Raw genomic sequence first — 20,722 nt, 5'->3', positions numbered from 1 at the left:
AACTATCTTTTGAATTAGGTTCCTGGTCTCTTTGAAGGAGATGAATATGCCACCCTCATGACTCAGTGTAAAGAAGGAGCACAGAAAGAAGGTTTAATGTTAGATTCACATGAAGAACTGTACAAATGGTTCACCAGCCAAGTTATTCGCAATCTCCATGTTGTGTTCACTATGAATCCATCTTCTGAGGGCCTGAAGGATAGGGCAGCTACCTCTCCTGCGCTCTTCAACAGGTAATTGCTGTATATTCCAACATGCATTACAAATGCTGTTAAAACAGTACTTTTTGGGAAGTCTTCACAAATGCTTTGTATTTCAGGTGTGTCTTGAACTGGTTTGGAGACTGGTCAACTGAGGCACTGTACCAAGTTGGCAAAGAATTCACAAGCAAAATGGATCTTGAGAAACCAAATTATATTGTGCCTGATTACATGCCAGTTGTGTATGATAAGCTACCACAACCACCATCACACAGGGAAGCTATTGTTAATAGTTGTGTGTTTGTTCATCAGACTCTCCATCAGGTATGTTTTTATTAGGTTCCTTAACTTGTGTTGATCTCTAGGCCACAGCATCATGCACCAGTTTCCTAAAAAGTGTGGTCTTTGGCATTTGAAAAGGTTTAAAACCAAAGTGTAATCTACAGTTCCTTCTTCCCTAAAGGCTAATGCTCGTCTGGCAAAACGAGGAGGCAGAACCATGGCAATCACACCACGCCACTATTTAGACTTCATCAACCATTATGCCAACTTGTTCAATGAGAAACGAAGTGAATTGGAGGAACAGCAAATGCATTTGAATGTCGGCCTTAGAAAAATCAAGGAAACGGTTGATCAGGTACATATCTTTAAAACTTGACCTTTTATAAGGCTGGAGTGATTAAATAAATCCACATGCTTAATCCGAGTTCTCCCATCTTACAATCTATCTCAGGTGGAAGAATTGCGGCGTGACCTGAGAATAAAGAGTCAGGAACTGGAAGTGAAGAATGCAGCAGCCAATGACAAGTTGAAAAAGATGGTGAAAGATCAGCAGGAAGCTGAGAAGAAAAAGGTAAAAATCTTTGTTAAATCTCTGTGCATAGTAAATATTTTTGTTTGCAAAACAGAGCCTGCAGAGCAAGTACTGGAAGAAGTTCAACTTCTACAAAGCAGTATTTTATCTGTGAAACTTCCTCCTAGGTCATGAGCCAGGAAATTCAGGAACAGCTGCACAAGCAGCAGGAGGTCATTGCAGACAAGCAGATGAGTGTGAAAGAAGATCTTGACAAGGTGGAGCCTGCTGTCATTGAAGCTCAGAATGGTATGTTAGCAGCTGAAGAGATCACACTATGGGATTGGATCTAAAACTGAAGTCTGTGGGATTGTGTTTTGTGCAGTCTGAGTTGGTCCTGCCTTACAAAAGTGTAGGCTTTTAGCATGGAGCTGAACAGTGTTGAAGAAATTCCTAATCTTTGAGCTCTGATTTTGTATTGTTTATAGTATGGATCTGATACTTGGTACTCCTTTTATGGCTTGTGGCTTCGTTTCTGGCAGACCAGCTCTAGTTATTTATTCAGTCTATATATTCATAAAGAAAACTTATCATCAGAAAGACTACTGGTGCCTTATTACTGCACAGACAGCATACAATCAAGCTGTCCATTCATTAAACTGGATAGAGGAGTCATTGCTTATAATAAAGCTTTAAGTGAATCATTTTTAGGCAGCAGAATAAGTTGCCTGTGGCCAGTTGGCAAGTTGACATTCACAAAAGTTTATCTAGTGATACCATAGTTTGAATGTTATCCACTAGTATCTGCTTCTCTAATAATCTCAAATTCCTTTGGACACTCCTGAGGCGTTTTTACTAATCAAGATACTTTAGCAGACTTTGCTGACTGTTCGTTTTCTTCCCAATCAACGTTCATCATCTTTCTGGCACTGGTTAGCTGTGAAGTCGATAAAGAAACAGCATCTGGTAGAGGTCCGTTCTATGGCTAATCCACCTGCAGCAGTGAAGCTAGCATTGGAGTCCATCTGCCTACTACTGGGTGAAAGTACAACTGACTGGAAACAAATACGTTCCATCATCATGAGAGAAAACTTCATTCCAACCATTGTTAACTTCTCTGCTGAGGAAATCAGGTAAAGTGCAAGTGTGAATTATTTATGTGAATAAACTATTCACAAAGATATGGAAGGTCTTAATTGGACTTTTCTCTGCGTAATTGCTGTAGTAGCACTTGACTTCTTGTGAGACTAATTTATTCCTGCATGTAATGAATGTGTAGATGGTACAGGAAACAGACTACTGAAGCAAAGGTGTATCATGCAAACTGGGACAAAACAGCTGCTGTTGAGGAACTTGAAGGCATGGTTGCAAAGCAATCTGTTGCTTCCAAAGCCACATTATTAGTTGAAAGTTGTTATGCAGCCATAACAGACCAAATTGCTGAGGGCTTTTTCTAGGCTGACCTCCTAGCTGGCTCTGAATCTAAGCAGAAGGTCAGACTGGAGACCTCCTGAATTCCCTTCCAACCCCAAGTTTTTCTGAGCAGAGTTAAGCAATTTGTGAGTGACTAATCCTAAAATATTGTTAAATACCTTTTATCACATGTAAGCTGTAATTTCTGAAACAACATCTTGAACTAATTAAAACATCTCAGCTACCAGTCAGCAAAACTGCTAGGAAATGTTCATGTCAACTGTGGAAGGCAGGCCATATAAAGAGATACTGAACACTTGTGTGCTGACATACAGTGTACTCATGCTATCTCTAAAAACTTTTCCCTTGTAGTGATGCCATCCGGGAGAAGATGAAGAAAAACTACCTGTCAAATCCAAGTTACAACTATGAAATTGTAAACAGAGCATCGTTGGCCTGCGGGCCTATGGTGAAATGGGCAATTGCACAGGTAAAGTCAGCGCTGTGGGAAAGCAAACCTAAGGTGAAAAGAGTGAGCCTGAAGGCATATAACAGTGTCTAAAGGCTCCAAATCTGTCTCTGTTCAACTAAATATTGCAAGCTATTTTGCTTCAAAGAAATCGGTAGAAGGTTCAGATGAATGCTTTTGGGCCCTGTAGTACTGCGCCAGAGAATTAATGGCCAGTTGTGATATAGCTTTTGCACCAAGAAACTTTAGGTAAACAATAGCTGATCCTTTCTGTATGTAGTGTCATTCTACAGGACAATACAGTACTCAGCTGGAAAATACAATGCAATCCTCTTAATGAAACTTACGCAGTCTCTGACTTCCTTCAGAGTGCGGCACATTTCACAGGCACATTCACAGGCTTTTAAGTACTTGACTAATTTCCTAAAGGAATAGGCTTTTGGGAAGATGCCCCCGCACTGAGATATCCAAGGATGGTTTCACTTGCCTGTTGGTGTTCAATACAGCAGTATGCTTGATTTGGTAAAACTGCGCCTGCTATGAATGGCATGATGTGTAGAGACTCTGTTTAGCTTGAATCTTGCCAATAGGTCCTATCCTAATTGTTCTGTGGCTTGGCTATACTCAGCTCTTTACTAAGAGAGGCAGATTAGCGCAGTACTGGCATGGACACCCAATCAAGTATTTATGCAAAACAGTGCTGTACACTACTTAGTGTGATCTCAACCTTTCAGATTACTTCCTGTAAGTCTACAGAGCAGTAATGAATTACTTTTGTGTCCAGGCTTGGTTTAAACTAGAGTCCTAGGGTTGATAAACAATCCTAAGTTTCTGTTAAGTAGCTGTTAATTCTTGTACAGGTCGCAAGTACCTAAGCTTGGAAAAATGCAATTGATAGTATATACCTGAATGCTGTGGTTCTTGTTAACACATGTGATTTTAGAAGGTATAAAAGGCCCGTTTACTGTTTACAGCTGAACTATGCTGATATGTTGAAAAGAGTAGAACCTCTACGCAATGAACTGCAGAAGCTGGAGGATGATGCCAAAGACAACCAGCAGAAAGCAAATGAAGTAGAGCAGATGATTCGTGATCTTGAGGCCAGTATTGCCCGTTACAAAGAAGAATATGCAGTACTGATTTCGGAGGCTCAAGCTATTAAGGCAGACTTGGCTGCTGTAGAAGCAAAAGTAAGACTTTTATGTATCAGTAATTTTCCATTCTTTAATCTTTGACAGTCAGAAATCGAACCATTCTTCAAACTTGTGAGCAGACTTGCTTGCTTTCCCTGTGTGGTGCTGTCTGTTTCATCCCTGGATCTCACGAACTTCTTAAGCTGCTGAAACCTGGCTGGAGTTAGAAATATCAACTCATGTTGTCAGTTGATTAATGAGACAGTTCACATAAGGCTTAAAATAAGTGGGAAGCCTTTGGAAAGAAGCATGGATGTAGTGTAATTGTAATGTCTTAACTGGACTTTACTGGGGGGGAGTGGGGGGGCCAAAATTCCCAATGTACTTGATTTATTAGTAGCATGTCACTACTATGCCAGTACTTGCACTTCTAAATTCTTCCAAATAACAGTTGAATACCAACGTAATAAATTAACACTGAAGTGAAGAAACATAAATATAATTTTATTCTGAGCTTTTAAATTTAACGTGGGCCTTGAGTCAATATAAGTGTCCCCAGAGACATTTAATACTGTAACAATTTGTCATCTAAAGAGACTACTTCACCACTTATTTCTAGGTAAACCGTAGCACAGCTCTTCTGAAGAGTCTTTCTGCTGAACGTGAAAGATGGGAAAAGACAAGTGAAACTTTCAAGAACCAGATGTCCACTATTGCAGGAGACTGCTTACTTTCAGGAGCTTTTATTGCCTATGCTGGCTACTTTGATCAGCAGATGCGTCAGAATCTGTTCACTACGTGGTCTCACCATTTGCAGCAAGCAAATATCCAGGTAAAGATATGGTTGTGATAAGTGAACCATAAATCAATTTACTGCAACAGTTAAAAGAATTTTTAAGATTGCTAAGTAAAGAATGGAGTTATTGGAAAAGAATACCTTGCAGAGCTGCATTTACTCAAAACGTCTTCACCAGCTAGTTGGAGAATCTCTAGTCAAATACTAACTGTATGTACTTCTTGCAGTTCCGTACAGACATTGCAAGGACAGAGTACCTTTCCAATGCAGATGAGCGGCTTCGCTGGCAAGCAAGTTCTCTACCTGCAGACGACCTGTGCACTGAGAATGCCATCATGCTCAAGCGGTTTAATAGGTATTTCATTCTAAGATGTAGAATTCTAAAGCAACGTTCTCACAGCAGGATAGGTTTTGCACGTATCAAAGAATCACAGTAACTCTTTCAAAGCACTGTTTCACTGTTGTGAGAGCTTCTAATGTTTGTAAAAGCTGCTCAACCATGCGTAAACATAAAACTCTCATTCATCTTTGTTTGCCTTTTTGGTTATGCTTAGCTGTTAAAATAAGTTGGGTTGAACTGAAGCTATTCTGTTGTCTAAATACAGACTTACTTTTCAAAACTGAACTGAACTAAGTCATTGAACCTGGCCAACTTACTCCTTCAATATACAAGCTTTTAGAGTTGAGACCAATAATGCAACCTAAGTTCATAAAACTGCTTAGAGGCTGTCTGCAGTCAAAACCCAAGTAATGGAAGTGTTTTATTACTAACTCAGGTATCCATTGATCATCGATCCCTCTGGGCAAGCTACAGAGTTTATCATGAATGAATATAAAGACCGTAAGATAACTCGTACTAGTTTCTTGGATGACGCTTTCAGGAAGAACTTGGAAAGTGCCTTGAGATTTGGTAACCCACTTCTGGTACAGGTTAGTTGCATGATCATGTAGAAACTATTTAAAATTCTTGAATTCTGCCCTGTGTACTAGAAAAGTTGTAATTGTTCTGTTAGTAAGTTGCAAACAACTTTTCAAAGTTGTTATTTTTAAACCGTAATTTAACAAGTAAACTAGTACTGAGTGATACGTGTGGTATTAGTCCTGAGAAAAATACGATTAGTGAGATACACAGTCAAAAGAAGGTGTTTCCTTTTTCCACCATTTTAAGATCGAATGCTTTTCTTTTCAAATGATCTTTCTGTACTTCCACTCTATAAAATGACTTGCAACATGTCTGTCCTTTGTTCCCATATGTTCCTTTGTTCCCATATGCTATCTCTAGTTGTAGATAATGGGACTTAATATGGCTAGTTATCTAGAATTAAATCTATTCTGAGTAGCAGGAAGAAGTTTCAGTAATACAAAGAAATAGGCAAGTATAGGAATAGTTGACTTTCACTTGAGATGGATATATTTTTTGTTTCTTAGTATGGAAATGGGAAAACAAAGGATTAGCTCACAGATGAGATCAGTAACTGTTGCTTGTGCTGCTTAGAATAGGGCTTATTATGCATTAGAACTAACACAATAATAATACTCCCCTATTTTTGTACGGTAATAGCCTAAACTCTGTGCTTGTGTAGCTCAACTACAAATCTGAAGTGGAAATATCTTCTGAATTTGATCTGTATTCAAAACTAACTGCAAATTGATTGCTACCAGAGCTTTAAGCCCCAGTTGGATCAGGATTTTTAGCTTGAGACACTTGCAAGAAACAGAATCTCTTAACACATCTCTGCTTCTAGGATGTGGAGAGCTACGATCCAGTTCTGAATCCTGTTCTGAATCGTGAAGTCCGGAGAACTGGAGGCAGAGTTCTGATTACTCTGGGAGACCAAGATATTGATTTGTCACCATCCTTCGTTATCTTCCTCTCCACCAGAGACCCAACAGTAAGTAAAACAAAAGGCTGTCCTGGTCGTAGAAATGGTATGTCAGAGAGCTGAGAAAGTTTTTTGTGGTTCCTGTGATAGGTTGAATTCCCACCGGACCTCTGCTCTCGTGTTACATTTGTGAACTTCACAGTAACTCGCAGCAGCTTACAGAGCCAGTGTCTGAATGAAGTCCTGAAAGCTGAAAGACCAGATGTTGATGAAAAACGCTCTGACCTCCTCAAGCTTCAGGGTATGCTTACCAAAATTAAAGTAACTTCCTCCTGCTCCAGAAGAATACAGTGGTTTTACTGTAGCTATAGAAATACACAATGAAATACCTTTATAGCTGATACTCTTGCTTTTTCAGGATGTCCAATGGCAAAGTATACACAATTCATATAATTCTTAAAAACTAACACATTATACAATATGTAACCTAATTTTTCTTCTAATTAAGGTGAATTTCAGCTGCGCTTGCGTCAGTTAGAAAAATCCCTACTACAGGCGCTTAATGAAGTGAAGGGACGTATCCTGGATGATGACACCATCATTACTACTCTTGAGAACCTTAAGAAGGAAGCAGCAGAGGTCACCAGAAAAGTAGAAGAGACTGATATTGTTATGCAAGAAGTGGAGACTGTTTCTCAGCAGTACTTGCCTCTTTCTACAGCGTGCAGCAGTATCTACTTTACTATGGAGTCCCTGAAACAGGTAGGATGAGTTGTTCTTCCTACCAGAAGCTTCATGTATTTACTGTTCAAAGCTAAATAAGCACTGCCTAATTCCAGCCCTGGCTGCTGTATTGCAGTTTGATAGGCATAAGCCATTGACTTTTGGTAGGCATAAGCCATCAAACAGCAGGACTCTAGAGAGAAAAACTAAACTCTTTTGTCTTTCAGATACATTTCCTGTACCAATACTCTCTGCAGTTTTTCTTGGACATTTATCACAACGTCTTGTATGAGAACCCAAATCTGAAGGGAATTACAGACCATACTCAGCGTCTCTCAATCATCACAAAGGATCTCTTTCAGGTTCAATTTTTTAATTAGTAAATGTAATTCTTTAATCATTTTGAAGAGTCAGAGTTCAAGGCTTCTTATGTTACTAACTTCACTGTTTTCTTGGTAGGTGGCTTTCAATAGAGTGGCACGTGGCATGCTGCATCAAGATCATATAACATTTGCTATGTTGTTGGCCCGGATTAAACTGAAAGGCACTATTGGGTAAATGTTTGTTTTCTTGTTTCACTTTAGTTGAAAAGGGAGGGATGTCTTGAAGGCACCTAGCTAAAGTCGTCTTTTCCCTTAACATTAGGGAGCCTACATATGATGCAGAATTCCAGCATTTCTTGAGAGGGAAGGAGATTGTACTAAACACTGCATCTCTCCCAAAAATCAATGGTTTGACTGTAGAGCAAACAGAAGCAATGATGAGGTTGAGCTGCCTTCCTGCATTTAAGGACCTTGTTTCAAAAGTTCAAGCTGATGAGGTAAGTGTTGGGTAGGGTTTGTTTCTGTACTAAACTACCTGGTAAAGCTTTTTAGGTGTCTGCTTTAAGAGCTTCATGCTTACAAGTAAGCTCTCCTAGTACAAGAAGGGAAGCCTTACAGATTAACTAATTGTAGTTGTTGTGGAAATGAATGTTCTTACTTCATTTGTAATCAAGCTATGAATCTTGAGTTGTGAATACCGGCATTATTCATCACTCAACCTTGGAAGCAGCTTCACCATTCATCTAACTTTGCAGTCAGCTTTGGTTCCTGTGGTAGCAGAAGGTGTGATACTGCGTGTCTTTTACTGAATCACTATTGTGTGATAATTATGCAGTAGAGGGGAGCAGCCCTAGCCATAGATAATATCATTATGGTGGGTTCTTGGACATTACTATTTGGAATGAATTTGGATAGTGCTGAGCTGCTGAACACTTTGCTCCTTCTGATGACCTGAGTGTTCTAAGAATACATCTGTGTCCTGACGTGAAACTGTATGTTCCAAAATATGTCCACATCTTAAATAGTACCTATTCGGTTGCCCTGCCTAGTTTTTGTATTAAAAGTTGAATTCTCTTTGCTACATCTAATTTTCCTCAAACTCTTCAGGCTGGGGTAAAATAATGTATAGCTTGAGCTGGGACTTGGTAGAAATCTATAGAATCAGGGGTGCTGGAGGCAATGCAAAACAACAGAACTTGGAGAAATTAATTAAACAAAAACAAGTCAAGAACTTACTCAAACCATTTATATCTAAAAGTTTTGGAAAAGACCAAACTATGTTGAGTGTGGACAATATTTGGGGCGAAGTTTAATGTTTGACTTAATTTCATTAATATAATAGTGCTTCTGTTTAACAGTGTTAACAGTTAAGTCTTATTTCTCAAGACTTACTTGTAGGTGGAAGCTCAAATGCTTCATCTGGTACTCAATCTAAATTTTTATTCTAAAGACAGATGATAAGATAGCATTAAATGAGAAAAATCTTACAAACTTGTGCATTTCATTGGTTAAACATTTAGCTATGTATTAGAATTTTTAAAGATCTGTTTGCAAATCCAAAGCTAGTAGAGCTTGGACTATACCAAGTTCAACCCTACCCTAGCAATCTTTCAGTTTCCTACTGAAAGTTGGTATGTAGCTGAACAATTCTGCATTACATTATATTCTAGATTTTAGGGCTGAGGTTGAACCTCTCTGTTGCACCATGAACAGGACCTGCACCTTGCAGCAGATTTTTGATGCCGTGAAACTCCATTTCAATTTTTTTGCATTTTCTTTCAATATAGCAATTCTGTATCTGGCTGGATAGCAGTTCACCAGAGCAGACTGTACCATACCTTTGGACTGAAGAAAAGCCTGCAAGTAAGTTAAGTTGCACTATTGTCCACACCAGTCCTACTGTACTGACTTTAATCCAAGTAGAATTACTATGATTTTAAAGCAATGCTAAAGTAGAACTTTTAATTTGGACCTTAATGCGTGGGAAAATCATAACGTTGGGATTGTGGAAGAACCTCAAGTCTGGTGTTCTTGTTTTGTTTGAGGTGTTCGGTTGTTGTTGGCTTTTTTTTTTAACCCAAACTTTTTTAAGCAATAGTCACTACACTTGCTTCCTGCACCTTAACCTGTGAGCTGGTCTTCCACTGAGGATGAAACATACTTCCACAATCTCATTAGGTTGCATAATAGTTTGGATTAACCTTAGTCATTGCAAATCTGGAGGCAGCTCAGTACTCTAAAAAGCTCCAAGACAGATTTTCTGAGGACAGGGCTGGTCTACTAGAATGTTTCCTCCTGCAGTTGTATCCAAGCTTGAAGTCTTAATTCTTGCTGTATTAGTTGTTAGTGCTAATTTGTTAAGAGTTAGAACTTGAGGATAACTGTTGCCTTTCAGCTCCTCCCCTGTATGAAAGGTAACGTTAGGAAGCGTTTGCCGTCTGTGATTCGGGGCTCGTTCCTGTGGGTGGCTTTCTAAATTAAGGATTCTAAGCTTGTATTTACTAGCTACCATAAAGCTGCTTGACTGTTAACTGAAGCAACTCTAGGTTTATCCTATCCATGCTAGACAAATATATAATACTTGAAAATCTAGTAGAATGGCAGATTATTGAATGAGTGAGAAGATGTGAAGAGCTCTATTGTCCCTGGAAGTTAAAATCACTTCATGGCAATACTTCTAGACTGCAGATTTTGTAAACCAATAGCATTTCAGTAGAATCCAAAAGCATCTTCTCAAGGTAGGCTTTTAAAGGGCTCACAACATGAGCAGTTGAGCAGGTAATTAGTGTGTCACAGAAGACAAACGAACTGAAGATGGTAAGTTTCTTTTGACTGTCACAGTGAAGACAGAATATAAGCATTTCATTAACATGTTGCAACAGATCTTTCAAAGGGATAATTGACTCTCTAAATATCTGGTTTTCAGAACAAGATGGGGAAAAAATGAATGGAGAATTGAAAAGAGGAAGGTGTTGAGGATGGTTTTCTTACCTGTCCATCTAATCCTCTCTCCTCTTTTCAGCTCCTATTGGACAGGCCATTCATCGCTTGCTTCTGATCCAGGCCTTCCGTCCAGATCGTTTGTTGGCGATGGCACATACCTTTGTTTCAACAAATCTTGGAGAGTCTTTCATGTCCATTATGGAGCAGCCTTTAGATCTGACACATATCGTAGATACAGAGGTAACCTGCTTGTTTTTGAAAGGCTAAAATCCTGAGGTAATGCTCAGTGCCACCTTGCATGAGCTCCATAGTGAGTAAAGCTATGCACTGGAACATTTCTTCCACTTACCCTTCTCCCCAAGGTATGAAGAATTGATTGTTTTCCTAGTTGTTAATATAAAACTAAGAGTAGCATAATGTCTTTAGCTGGCCAGAGGGAAAAAAACATGAGCTTACTGCATTCTTGTATTCCTCTAGTGACTGATTTGTATCCTTTTAAACTTCTCGGACAATAGGTAAAACCTAATACCCCTGTGCTGATGTGTTCAGTGCCTGGTTACGATGCCAGTGGTCATGTTGAAGACCTTGCAGCTGAGCAGAATACACAGATTACTTCTATTGCTATTGGTAAGAACATACCATATTTCATCATCTAAGCATAAATGAAATTGTTAGCAGTAAGAACTTCAGCAACCTTCTGTCTTTTAGGTTCTGCTGAAGGGTTTAACCAAGCAGATAAAGCAATAAACACAGCAGTGAAATCTGGAAGGTAAGTTCTGTCTCCTTTTTAGCTAGAATACTGCCTAGTAAAAAGGTAAATGGGATGGAGAGGGAAATAACCTATTGGCTAAATAGGTAAAACTGGTTAAAAAAAACCTGGGACTATCTTCTGAACTGGAATTTGTAATAACTGAAGGACAGTTGTTCACAACTTACATTTGATTTAAATATTTTCAAGAGAGGTAGGTTGTATCTGCAAAACAGAAAAGTTAGCCCACTTACAGTAGACAGTAATTGGTTCTATGTAAAGGCAGGTTTTAAAGAGGGAGGAAGATCTGTGGCATTAATAACATATTCTGTTACTCTTTGGTGATTATAGCCAGGATCCATAAGCTGTACACTAAAAAGCACTTGTTCTTTTTCAAAACTTCACAGATGGGTAATGCTGAAGAATGTTCACCTGGCTCCTGGCTGGCTCATGCAACTAGAAAAGAAGCTACATTCCCTGCAACCCCATGCTTGCTTCAGACTCTTTCTTACCATGGAGATTAATCCAAAGGTGACATTGATCTGAAATTTGGTGCTCTGGTAGAATAACTGGCTTGTAGAGCCAAGAGTGCTACCCAGGGAAGGTTTTGTTATTACTGCTTTTCTGTGTTAAAGAAACAGGAGAATACATGCTTGTCAGGGTAGTTACTAGCCTTGGTTTCTGATAACTTAATTGCTGCTTCCCTTACCCTCCAAAAGAAAGGCAGGACATCACTGTGCATGCTCACAGTGAGGTTTTGAATCTAATGCCAGTTGTGCTGTTAGAGGGATTTAATTTAGTGAAGGCTAAAGGAGTTGGATTTGAGTTTATTGATCTTTTCTCTCGTAGGTGCCAGTGAATTTGTTACGTGCTGGCCGAATCTTTGTCTTTGAACCTCCTCCTGGTGTAAAGGCAAACATGCTGAGGACTTTCAGTAGCATTCCGGTTTCTAGAATGTGCAAGGTAAGGCTGCGGCTTGTGTGGGTGAAAGGAAATGTCAGAATGTGTTTGTTAAAATCTTACATTAGAAGAAGATGATAAAACTTCAGCTTCTAAGATGTACATAGAATGTTTTGTTCTCACAGAAGTAAAGTAGTAGTTGCTCCTTCTGTTGGTAGAATGCTAGATTGCTACCAAAACTGAATACATTAAATCTGATCTTTTCTAGCCTTTTAGCAAGCTTTGATTATCAGTTCACTTGTGTAATAAGTGTATTTATTTTTTTTTTTCCACTTCCTAGTCTCCAAATGAGCGTGCTCGTTTATATTTCCTCCTTGCCTGGTTCCATGCCATTATCCAAGAGCGTTTGCGCTATGCTCCATTGGGTTGGTCCAAGAAGTATGAATTTGGAGAATCTGATCTGAGATCTGCCTGTGACACAGTAGATACATGGCTGGATGATACAGCAAAGGCAAGTAGTTTTGTGTACTTAGGTATAGGTAATACTTAGATTACTTAAGATCTTCAGTGAGGCAGTCTGTTCTGTACAGTAATTTAGATGACTAGGCTCAAACAACCTGGTGGCAATTTAACTTCTTGAATTTGAATCCTCTGTCAGAGGAGAGGTGAAAAGGATTGATTCCTGCTAATTACATTGCATTTTATTTATAGGGCCGCCAAAACATCTCACCTGATAAAATCCCCTGGTCTGCATTAAAGACACTGATGGCACAGTCTATCTATGGAGGTCGCATTGATAATGAATTTGATCAACGTCTTTTAAACACTTTCTTGGAACGTCTGTTCACTACTTTAAGTTTTGATAGTGAATTCAAACTGGCTTGCAAAGTTGATGGACACAAAGATATTCAGATGCCAGATGGAATCAGGTATCATTTTTTCCTTAGCCTGATCTCTATTTACAACTTCTCTTTTTTAAAGTTTAAAAAAAAAAACAACACAAAAACACAAAACAACAACAACCAAAAAACACAAAACAAACAACAAAAACCAACCAAACAAACCAAAAATAAAAGAAGAAGAAAAAAAAACAAAACAAAACAAAAACCCTAACTTGTATCTTTGTGCTGGAATTTAGCTGTGTAAACATTTGTCTCAGGCAAAGGATTAACTTGCCATTCTAATAGAGGAAGCCTTCTAATGAACATTAAAACTCTGACTTGCAGGCGTGAAGAATTTGTCCAGTGGGTTGAGATGCTGCCAGATACACAAACGCCGTCATGGCTGGGCCTGCCAAATAATGCAGAGAAAGTTCTTCTCACCACACAAGGTAAAATCAGAACTTTACCAATGTCTTGCATAGATTACCAGGCCACCATTTTAACTAAAAAGCAGAAGAGAAATACAAATCCTGCTGAAGAGTTAATAGCTTTCCCCTCCTCCCTCAACATAGTTGATTTAACTTCTGCAAGGTAAAACACTCGAGCAGTCCAAAAACTGACCAGAAGCTTGTAAATTAAACATTCAACCTTCCAGATACCAAGCTCCCACCTTGATTCTGGAAAACTTTATTGTCAGCTCTGTCGCCACCTACAGCTAGGCAGGTCTGTATCTTAGGTCTAGACTAGGGAAAAAGAAAAGTTGTCGTTCTTGTATGTAGTAGAATGTTTTTGTCTTGATGCCACTGCTTCTTTGACAGCATATCTTCTGTTTTAGGCATAGATATGATCAGTAAAATGCTGAAAATGCAGATGCTAGAGGATGAGGATGATCTAGCTTATGCAGAAACTGAGAAGAAGACAAGAACTGATTCTACATCAGATGGTCGACCAGCCTGGATGAGAACACTGCATACCACAGCCTCTAACTGGCTTCACCTTATCCCTCAAACTCTAAACCATCTGAAGCGAACTGTGGAAAACATCAAGGTAAGAACTAAGTTTTATCTAACGTGGGCATAGGAAGTGCACAAGTTCCGGTACACTGGAACAAGAGCATTGTGATTTGCAAGTACAGATTAAACTGTTGGGGGGACAATGGAACCTGTATCAATGCTGATTCTGACTGCCATAGCTATGTAATGCCCTGCTGGGTTTCTTGAAATGCTCTTAAAAGTTCATTTATGTATTCTGGGGATTATTTGAAGAAATACGATGGCAAACTGTCTATCAAGGGTACCACTTCTGAAGCTTCTCTCTGACCAGGTAGCAAGAAACAAGTGCTTTCTGTTGTGTTTGTAGCACACTGACTGCTACTTATGATACCTCTGTTAGAACCAGTGCACATTAATTACTGCTAAAATTTAGTGATGGTTAGTGAGGGGAGATATGGCAGCAGCTTCTCAATGGGAACAGAAATGCAAGAGCTGGAGGAAACTTCTGAGATCTGGACAGTAGTACCCTAAGCTGTAACTCAGGAATAAGCTCCCCAGTTGAATATGCCCATGATTGCCCAACTCTTTCTAAAGACTAAAGGTGGGAAAGGTGAGAACCTTTTGTTGCGGATTAAAAGAAATCCAGAGTTGATTGGAAGGAGCTGCAGCAGGCAGTCTGCATTAATTGTTCAACTAAGACTTCTACTTTCTTGCTTCTCCAAGGGAGAGGAGACTGTTGGTTGTAAAACAGTCTCTGCAATCATTTTCTCCACCATAGACTGCATCTTCATGTTTAATGCTTGTAGTCACAGTGTCACTGGTCAGTCCATCCAGGATTTGGGGGTTGCTTTTTGTAGCATTTTCCAGCAAAAATCTTGAACTTCGATCTGCAACTTACTTTCAATGTTTTGACAATCAGGATCCTTTGTTCCGATTCTTTGAAAGAGAAGTGAAAATGGGAGCTAAGCTGCTTCAGGATGTTCGTCAGGACCTTGCAGATGTGGTTCAAGTGTGTGAAGGAAAAAAGAAACAAACCAACTATTTGCGTACACTTATAAATGAACTGGTGAAAGGTATGGTAATTCAAATTGGCATCTCCCAGTGCTCTCTTTGCCTCTTGCACTCTGTAAGTTGGAGGCTATTATGCTCAGCAACTTAAAAAAAAAATTGCAGGAAAATTGGGACTGACTTTACCATTCGACACAAGCAATACTTTTGAGTCGAGCATAAAATTCCAATTAGTGTGGTTTGGGATTTCAATTTGAGGTAGTTAATAGTAGGCTTTTTTGTATAGTTTATATTAGCAGCTTAATTTCTAAGCTGAAATCTTTCTCAATTCTTTCAGTCTCTGAATTGTTATGGAATAAAGTTATTTATACCACAAAATGAGTAATATTGCTCCTGGAAATAATAAATAAATAAATAATAAGATCTCCTGGAAAATATTCAAGTTCTCTAAACTTCTGTTTCAAGATTGTACATAAATGTGGAATTTTCACAGACATCCTACTTCTAGTAATACATAAAGATCTGCTGTCTGCTTTGAACAAAAGCATTTCCTAAAACACAGATACTTGACCTCTTCAATTTTTTCTAAAGAACTCGAATCTTCACGAAAACTTGAAGATCAGTTACTGCAGCATATAGCTGTGTGTAACTGAAGTTGCTGTTGAAGTATTTCTGTAACTGGATGGCATTTTAAATAAATACTAGACCTGGCGGCCATTTGCTTCATAATCTTTGAAAGTGCTTTCACTTACTGAGGAGCCTTTTAAGATAGAGGCTGATATCCTGGTCCAAATCTTAATGGCTATTGGGAGAAAAAGTGAAGTGTCAAAATAGTGTGTAATTCCAATTTGTATGCAAACAAAACTTAATTCTAACCACATTTTTCATAGGTATTTTGCCTCGTAGCTGGTCTCATTACACAGTGCCAGCTGGTATGACTGTTATTCAGTGGGTGTCCGACTTCAGTGAGCGCATTAAACAGCTGCAGAATATTTCCCAGGCAGCTGCTTCTGGTGGAGCAAAAGAACTAAAGGTATCTTGTGCTGACTTTTTCTAGAGGTTATATCTAATTCAGATGGAGCTGTATAACTACTTCATGGAGTCTTCACATCAAGACTTCTAAATAGTTCCTCAGGCAAAACAACTTCAGGCAATGTTCTCTGAAATGTGCTTGTAAATACTGTTGAGTATCTCCTGATCTCGAAATGGTGGGGCTCAGCAGGCTAACTGTTCATACAGATTAGAGGAGAAAAAGTATTTTAGAATGGGAGAAGACATAGCCTTAGAGCAAAAAGCAATTTAACAGTTACACAGTGTTCCAGTAGCAGCAGGAAAATTTTAATGTAAATAGATTGCTGAAGTAATATTTATGATAATCATGAATTAATACTGCAGCTGATAGCTTTTTTTTTTTTTTTTTTTTTATTTTTTCCCCCTCAAATAGAACATCCACGTGTGCCTTGGTGGCCTGTTTGTACCAGAGGCATATATTACTGCTACAAGACAATATGTTGCCCAAGCAAACAGTTGGTCCCTTGAAGAACTCTGTCTTGAGGTCAATGTTACAACTACACAGAATGCAGTACTGGATGCGTGCAGTTTTGGAGTGACAGGTAAACTTATCAGAAAGGAGGAGGTCCTTGCTCTAAAATACTTTCAGAAGCTCTGGTATTAAATGGGCTGTATCAAATGAAGATCGTATCACTGCCAAAGTTAATACACACTTTCTGAAGTTGTTTAGAAATTAGTTTGGTATTAGTTAGTAGGGAAGGACTTACAATGCTAATAAATCTCGAGACTCAGGTCAGTATATATTTGAGCGGTATTGGATAGTGTGTCTGCTACAAGCTCTTTATTTTGTGGTATGAAATACTTACCTCTGATTTAGTGGACTTAGCCCTTAAATGATACATAGGGAGACAATCTCTTTCTGGATGTGTGAAAGCTCTTAGAACTCTGTCATGGTTTAACCTGGCAGGCAGCCAAATACCACGCAGCCGCTCGCTCACTCCCCCCACCCCCAGCGGGACAGGGAGAGAATCGGAAGGGTAAGAGTGAGAAAAACTCATGGGTTGAGATAAAGACAGTTTAATAGAACAGAAAAGGGAAAATAACAATGATAGAATATACAAAATGAGTGATGCACAATGCAATTGCTCACCACCTGTGCTGACCGTCAACCAAGTAGCGATCGCTACTTCCTGGAACACGCCTACCATCCATATACTGAGCATGACATCACATGGTATGGAATACCCCATTGGCCAGCTGGGCCAGCTGTCCTGGCTGTGCTCCCTCCCAATGCTTGTTTTGTTTTGTTTTGTTTTTCTTGAGCTGAATGTCCTTGACTAACAGGGTACTTAGCAACAACTGAAAACATCAGTGCATTATCAACATTCTTCTCATACTAAATCACAGAACTAGGAAGAAATTTAACTCTATCCCAGCCGAAACCAGGACAAACTCTAAAGTGTATTTCAATTTACAGGCCTGAAGCTTCAGGGAGCTACATGCAGTAACAACAAGCTGTCGCTTTCAAATGCTATTTCAACTGTACTGCCCATTACACAGCTTCGCTGGATCAAGCAGACAAATGCTGATAAAAAAGCAAATGTTGTAAGTATTGATAAAAATTTTTAAAAGAACTCTCATAATTAGATCTACCTAGTAATTTTTTTTCTGAAGCTTTATGGATACTTTTATCGGGCACCATAAATAAAATTGTTCTTTTATAATATTCTCAGTGTCAGTTGGTACCTAAATTCCAGGCTAGCAGCAAACAGACCTACCATTGACTAGGTCTTTCCTTTGTAGTTAGATAAGAAGGAGAGGCATCCAAAAACACTAATTCTGTTCAGGCCAAAACTTGAATTTGTACCTACAAAGAAGGCTATGCCTTAGGTGAATTCATTAGGCCTGTTTTTTTTTTCTCATATTTTGGGTATTCAGTTGTCTGAGACTAAATTCCCATCTCATAAATACCATGTAGTATTATAGAAACTTCTTATGCTCTTCAGCTGCCTTGCATAACTCTTCTTCTATTTCATGTTTTTCCCCAGGTTACTTTACCAGTTTATCTGAACTTCACTCGTGCTGATCTGATTTTCACGGTTGACTTCGAAATAGCTACCAAGGAAGACCCTCGTAGCTTCTATGAACGCGGTGTTGCAGTTCTCTGCACTGAGTGAAAAGATTTGTTTTGACTGGTAATGCTGTAGTAATTGTCAGTCTTCTATGTAGTATTCACCCATACTTTTGTAACCTGGTTAGGTTAGGTTGTCAGATGAATTTGTGTTAAGTTGACTAGAAAGAAAGGGGGCAGTGGGTTGGAAAGCCGGTGGCTAGATTTCTGTGAAGGAAAATAGGATGAGATTTTTAGACGGTTATTGGTAGATGTGATATTTGATGGATCATGTTATATGAAATAAAATCTATAGCAAGACTTCTGACTCTTTCAGGAAATAAAATTCGTATGTGATTTTTTTGGTCTGGAAAAACTGTACCTATGATCTTTTCAGAGAATAACAAGTAATAAGTCAGTATTCAGGCATATTGTTGACCTTCACTCAGCAGCTGGTTCAGCTAACAAGAACCTTGGAATGTAAGTCTTCAGTGCAGTAAGACACAAAGCCTGATATTATCTGCTGTGACATCTGCGGACATTGCATGGATTATTTGCAATGAACTGTCTCTTGCTTGAAGTAACCTGCTTTTACACAGCTGCTGAGATGGATCCAGAAGCTAGAGTATCCTAAATGAGACCAATAGGGCTTCCTCTTTCTTAAGGTGCTTTTATGGTGAAATAAGGCTCCAGTTTCATGTCTCATTAAGCCCAGGACGATAGTTATTACATGCTTAAACAAGGAGTTACAATCTTATTTCAGGGACTCACATGTCACCGAATTAGGGGAGCTGAGAGTTCCTGCTAATTGCTTGGGTTGCTGTAAAGTTTGGGTAGTCCTAAGTTCATTGGGTAAGCATTTCTGTCAGAAATTTCTCTGTCAGAACTGTCCCCTCTAACAGTGGCTAATACCAAGTGTTCAAAGATGCATACGAAGAATACAGGTACATAGCTTTTCAATCTCAAAACAGAAATCTCAGGAGCTCCTTCCCTCTATGATTTCTCCTATGAAAGCAGTGACTGTCTGAACCTGCATCAACTCTTAATATTTTTTTTCTGTGATAAGTGGTTCTACAGCACAGGCCTGTGCTGGGAGGAAAATTTGTTAACCTCACCCATGCTTGTTTCAGTTGATGCTTACTAGTTACAAAAATTGAGAATTCTTGCTATCTGCCCTCTCCATACTGTTTCATAGCTCCTATAGTTAATCTGTGTAGGTTGAACTATCCTGTCTGGTTTTGTTCCCTTACAAAGAATTAATCCCAGACCAGCGCATCATGTAATCTTTGTATGCTTCTTGTAGTTCTCATCCAATTTTGACAAACAGAGATGGGAACTACGTGTATCATCCAGGATGGTACACCATAACATTATGTAACCATAACAGAATGTCCTTGTTCTGTTTCGGCTTCTATGAGTTGCTTTCCTTTCCATCACCAGAATAGTAGTATCTGGAATTTATACTGTCACTTTTTCCAGGATTATTTGAAATACATTGTACAATGACGAAGCAGACCTCCTACTGATAGCAGTATGCTCTGGATACCAGTCGTAGTGTGAAGTATTAGCTAAAATACGTACAAGTTCTAGCTATTAGCTTTTCAGCTACTGCTGCTTGTGCATAGCTCAGCACCTGGGCTGTGGTACCAGCTTACAGCTACTATAAAAGTCTTCAGTTAAACCAGTTCCACCTATTAGCAAGTACTAATGATGAGATCAAAATGGTCTCAAATATGCTTGAAGTAGCTAGAGCTTCCCAAACTATTCAGCTCCTTATATGTTAACTTCTGCATTAGGCCTGAATTAACAAAAGGTGCATTTTCAGTTCAGAATCAATTCAGTTGGATTCTCATACTGAATAAGCAGACTTTGAGTGTCTGAGTAAATACTGTCCCATGTGCTTACCCTTCAACCTAATTCTCTCCTGATTGTTCCTGTATTATTTTTTCTAGTGGATTATTTATTTCAGTATGCTGTGTTTAAACAACTGGTTTAGATGAAATCTTTACTAGATGAATTTAGGGTTCTTGGCTGCAGTTTGAAGGTCAGTAGTTCAGTTTTATTTAGCCTCAGATGGGGTGGTTGAAGACCATTCAGCAGACAGCTAGGACTTAAAAGGGCATGACTTCCCTGACATGGGGCTGAAGGGCTTGGCTGCATCACAATGTTGTATTTTTGAAGCTTTTCACAAGTCTTAATTCTAGAGAGGTCTGGTGGCCTAGTTGCAGTACACACAAATCTGTAGCTGTGAGGGGTTTTTTTGCAGTTAACTTCACAGCTGTCATCAAGGAGTTAAGGACTTTGTTCACTGTAAATGGCCCCAGCTGCAGTATTGTTTGCTGCTGGGGCAAGTCAGAGGGCAAGTACAGTAGCTTGTGTCTTAGGGCAAAGGCCTCTGAATCTTATTGTTCTAACCACTTTGTTTCCAAGCTGATTAAAATCATCTCCATAGCTCC

At 39.1% G+C, this 20,722-nt stretch overlaps 1 protein-coding gene across 2 annotated transcripts in view; it reads left to right on the top strand.

Moving 5' to 3' along the window:
* Window positions 1-18,587, top strand: part of DYNC1H1 (dynein cytoplasmic 1 heavy chain 1) — a 46,265-nt gene extending 27,678 nt beyond the window's left edge. For both annotated transcript variants that reach the window (XM_075151072.1, XM_075151071.1), the window contains 32 exons: window positions 19-233; window positions 320-524; window positions 664-837; window positions 934-1,053; window positions 1,182-1,302; window positions 1,931-2,126; window positions 2,779-2,896; window positions 3,850-4,065; window positions 4,628-4,840; window positions 5,032-5,159; window positions 5,581-5,734; window positions 6,550-6,696; window positions 6,778-6,928; window positions 7,136-7,389; window positions 7,578-7,712; window positions 7,810-7,904; window positions 7,996-8,170; window positions 9,461-9,536; window positions 10,696-10,856; window positions 11,132-11,243; window positions 11,325-11,385; window positions 11,772-11,895; window positions 12,214-12,327; window positions 12,605-12,775; window positions 12,976-13,193; window positions 13,491-13,594; window positions 13,981-14,192; window positions 15,057-15,210; window positions 16,036-16,178; window positions 16,590-16,758; window positions 17,634-17,761; window positions 18,205-18,587. In XM_075151072.1, the coding sequence (XP_075007173.1) occupies window positions 19-233; window positions 320-524; window positions 664-837; window positions 934-1,053; window positions 1,182-1,302; window positions 1,931-2,126; window positions 2,779-2,896; window positions 3,850-4,065; window positions 4,628-4,840; window positions 5,032-5,159; window positions 5,581-5,734; window positions 6,550-6,696; window positions 6,778-6,928; window positions 7,136-7,389; window positions 7,578-7,712; window positions 7,810-7,904; window positions 7,996-8,170; window positions 9,461-9,536; window positions 10,696-10,856; window positions 11,132-11,243; window positions 11,325-11,385; window positions 11,772-11,895; window positions 12,214-12,327; window positions 12,605-12,775; window positions 12,976-13,193; window positions 13,491-13,594; window positions 13,981-14,192; window positions 15,057-15,210; window positions 16,036-16,178; window positions 16,590-16,758; window positions 17,634-17,761; window positions 18,205-18,333 (4,893 nt within the window). In that variant the 3' untranslated portion in view covers window positions 18,334-18,587. The remainder of the gene's footprint in view (window positions 1-18; window positions 234-319; window positions 525-663; window positions 838-933; window positions 1,054-1,181; window positions 1,303-1,930; window positions 2,127-2,778; window positions 2,897-3,849; window positions 4,066-4,627; window positions 4,841-5,031; window positions 5,160-5,580; window positions 5,735-6,549; window positions 6,697-6,777; window positions 6,929-7,135; window positions 7,390-7,577; window positions 7,713-7,809; window positions 7,905-7,995; window positions 8,171-9,460; window positions 9,537-10,695; window positions 10,857-11,131; window positions 11,244-11,324; window positions 11,386-11,771; window positions 11,896-12,213; window positions 12,328-12,604; window positions 12,776-12,975; window positions 13,194-13,490; window positions 13,595-13,980; window positions 14,193-15,056; window positions 15,211-16,035; window positions 16,179-16,589; window positions 16,759-17,633; window positions 17,762-18,204) is intronic.
* The last annotated feature ends 2,135 nt before the right edge of the window (window positions 18,588-20,722 follow it).

Source organism: Calonectris borealis, chromosome 5 (genome assembly GCF_964195595.1).
Source record: "Calonectris borealis chromosome 5, bCalBor7.hap1.2, whole genome shotgun sequence".
NCBI classification, from domain to species: Eukaryota; Metazoa; Chordata; class Aves; order Procellariiformes; family Procellariidae; genus Calonectris; species Calonectris borealis.
This window is presented reverse-complemented; position numbering and strand designations above follow the sequence as displayed.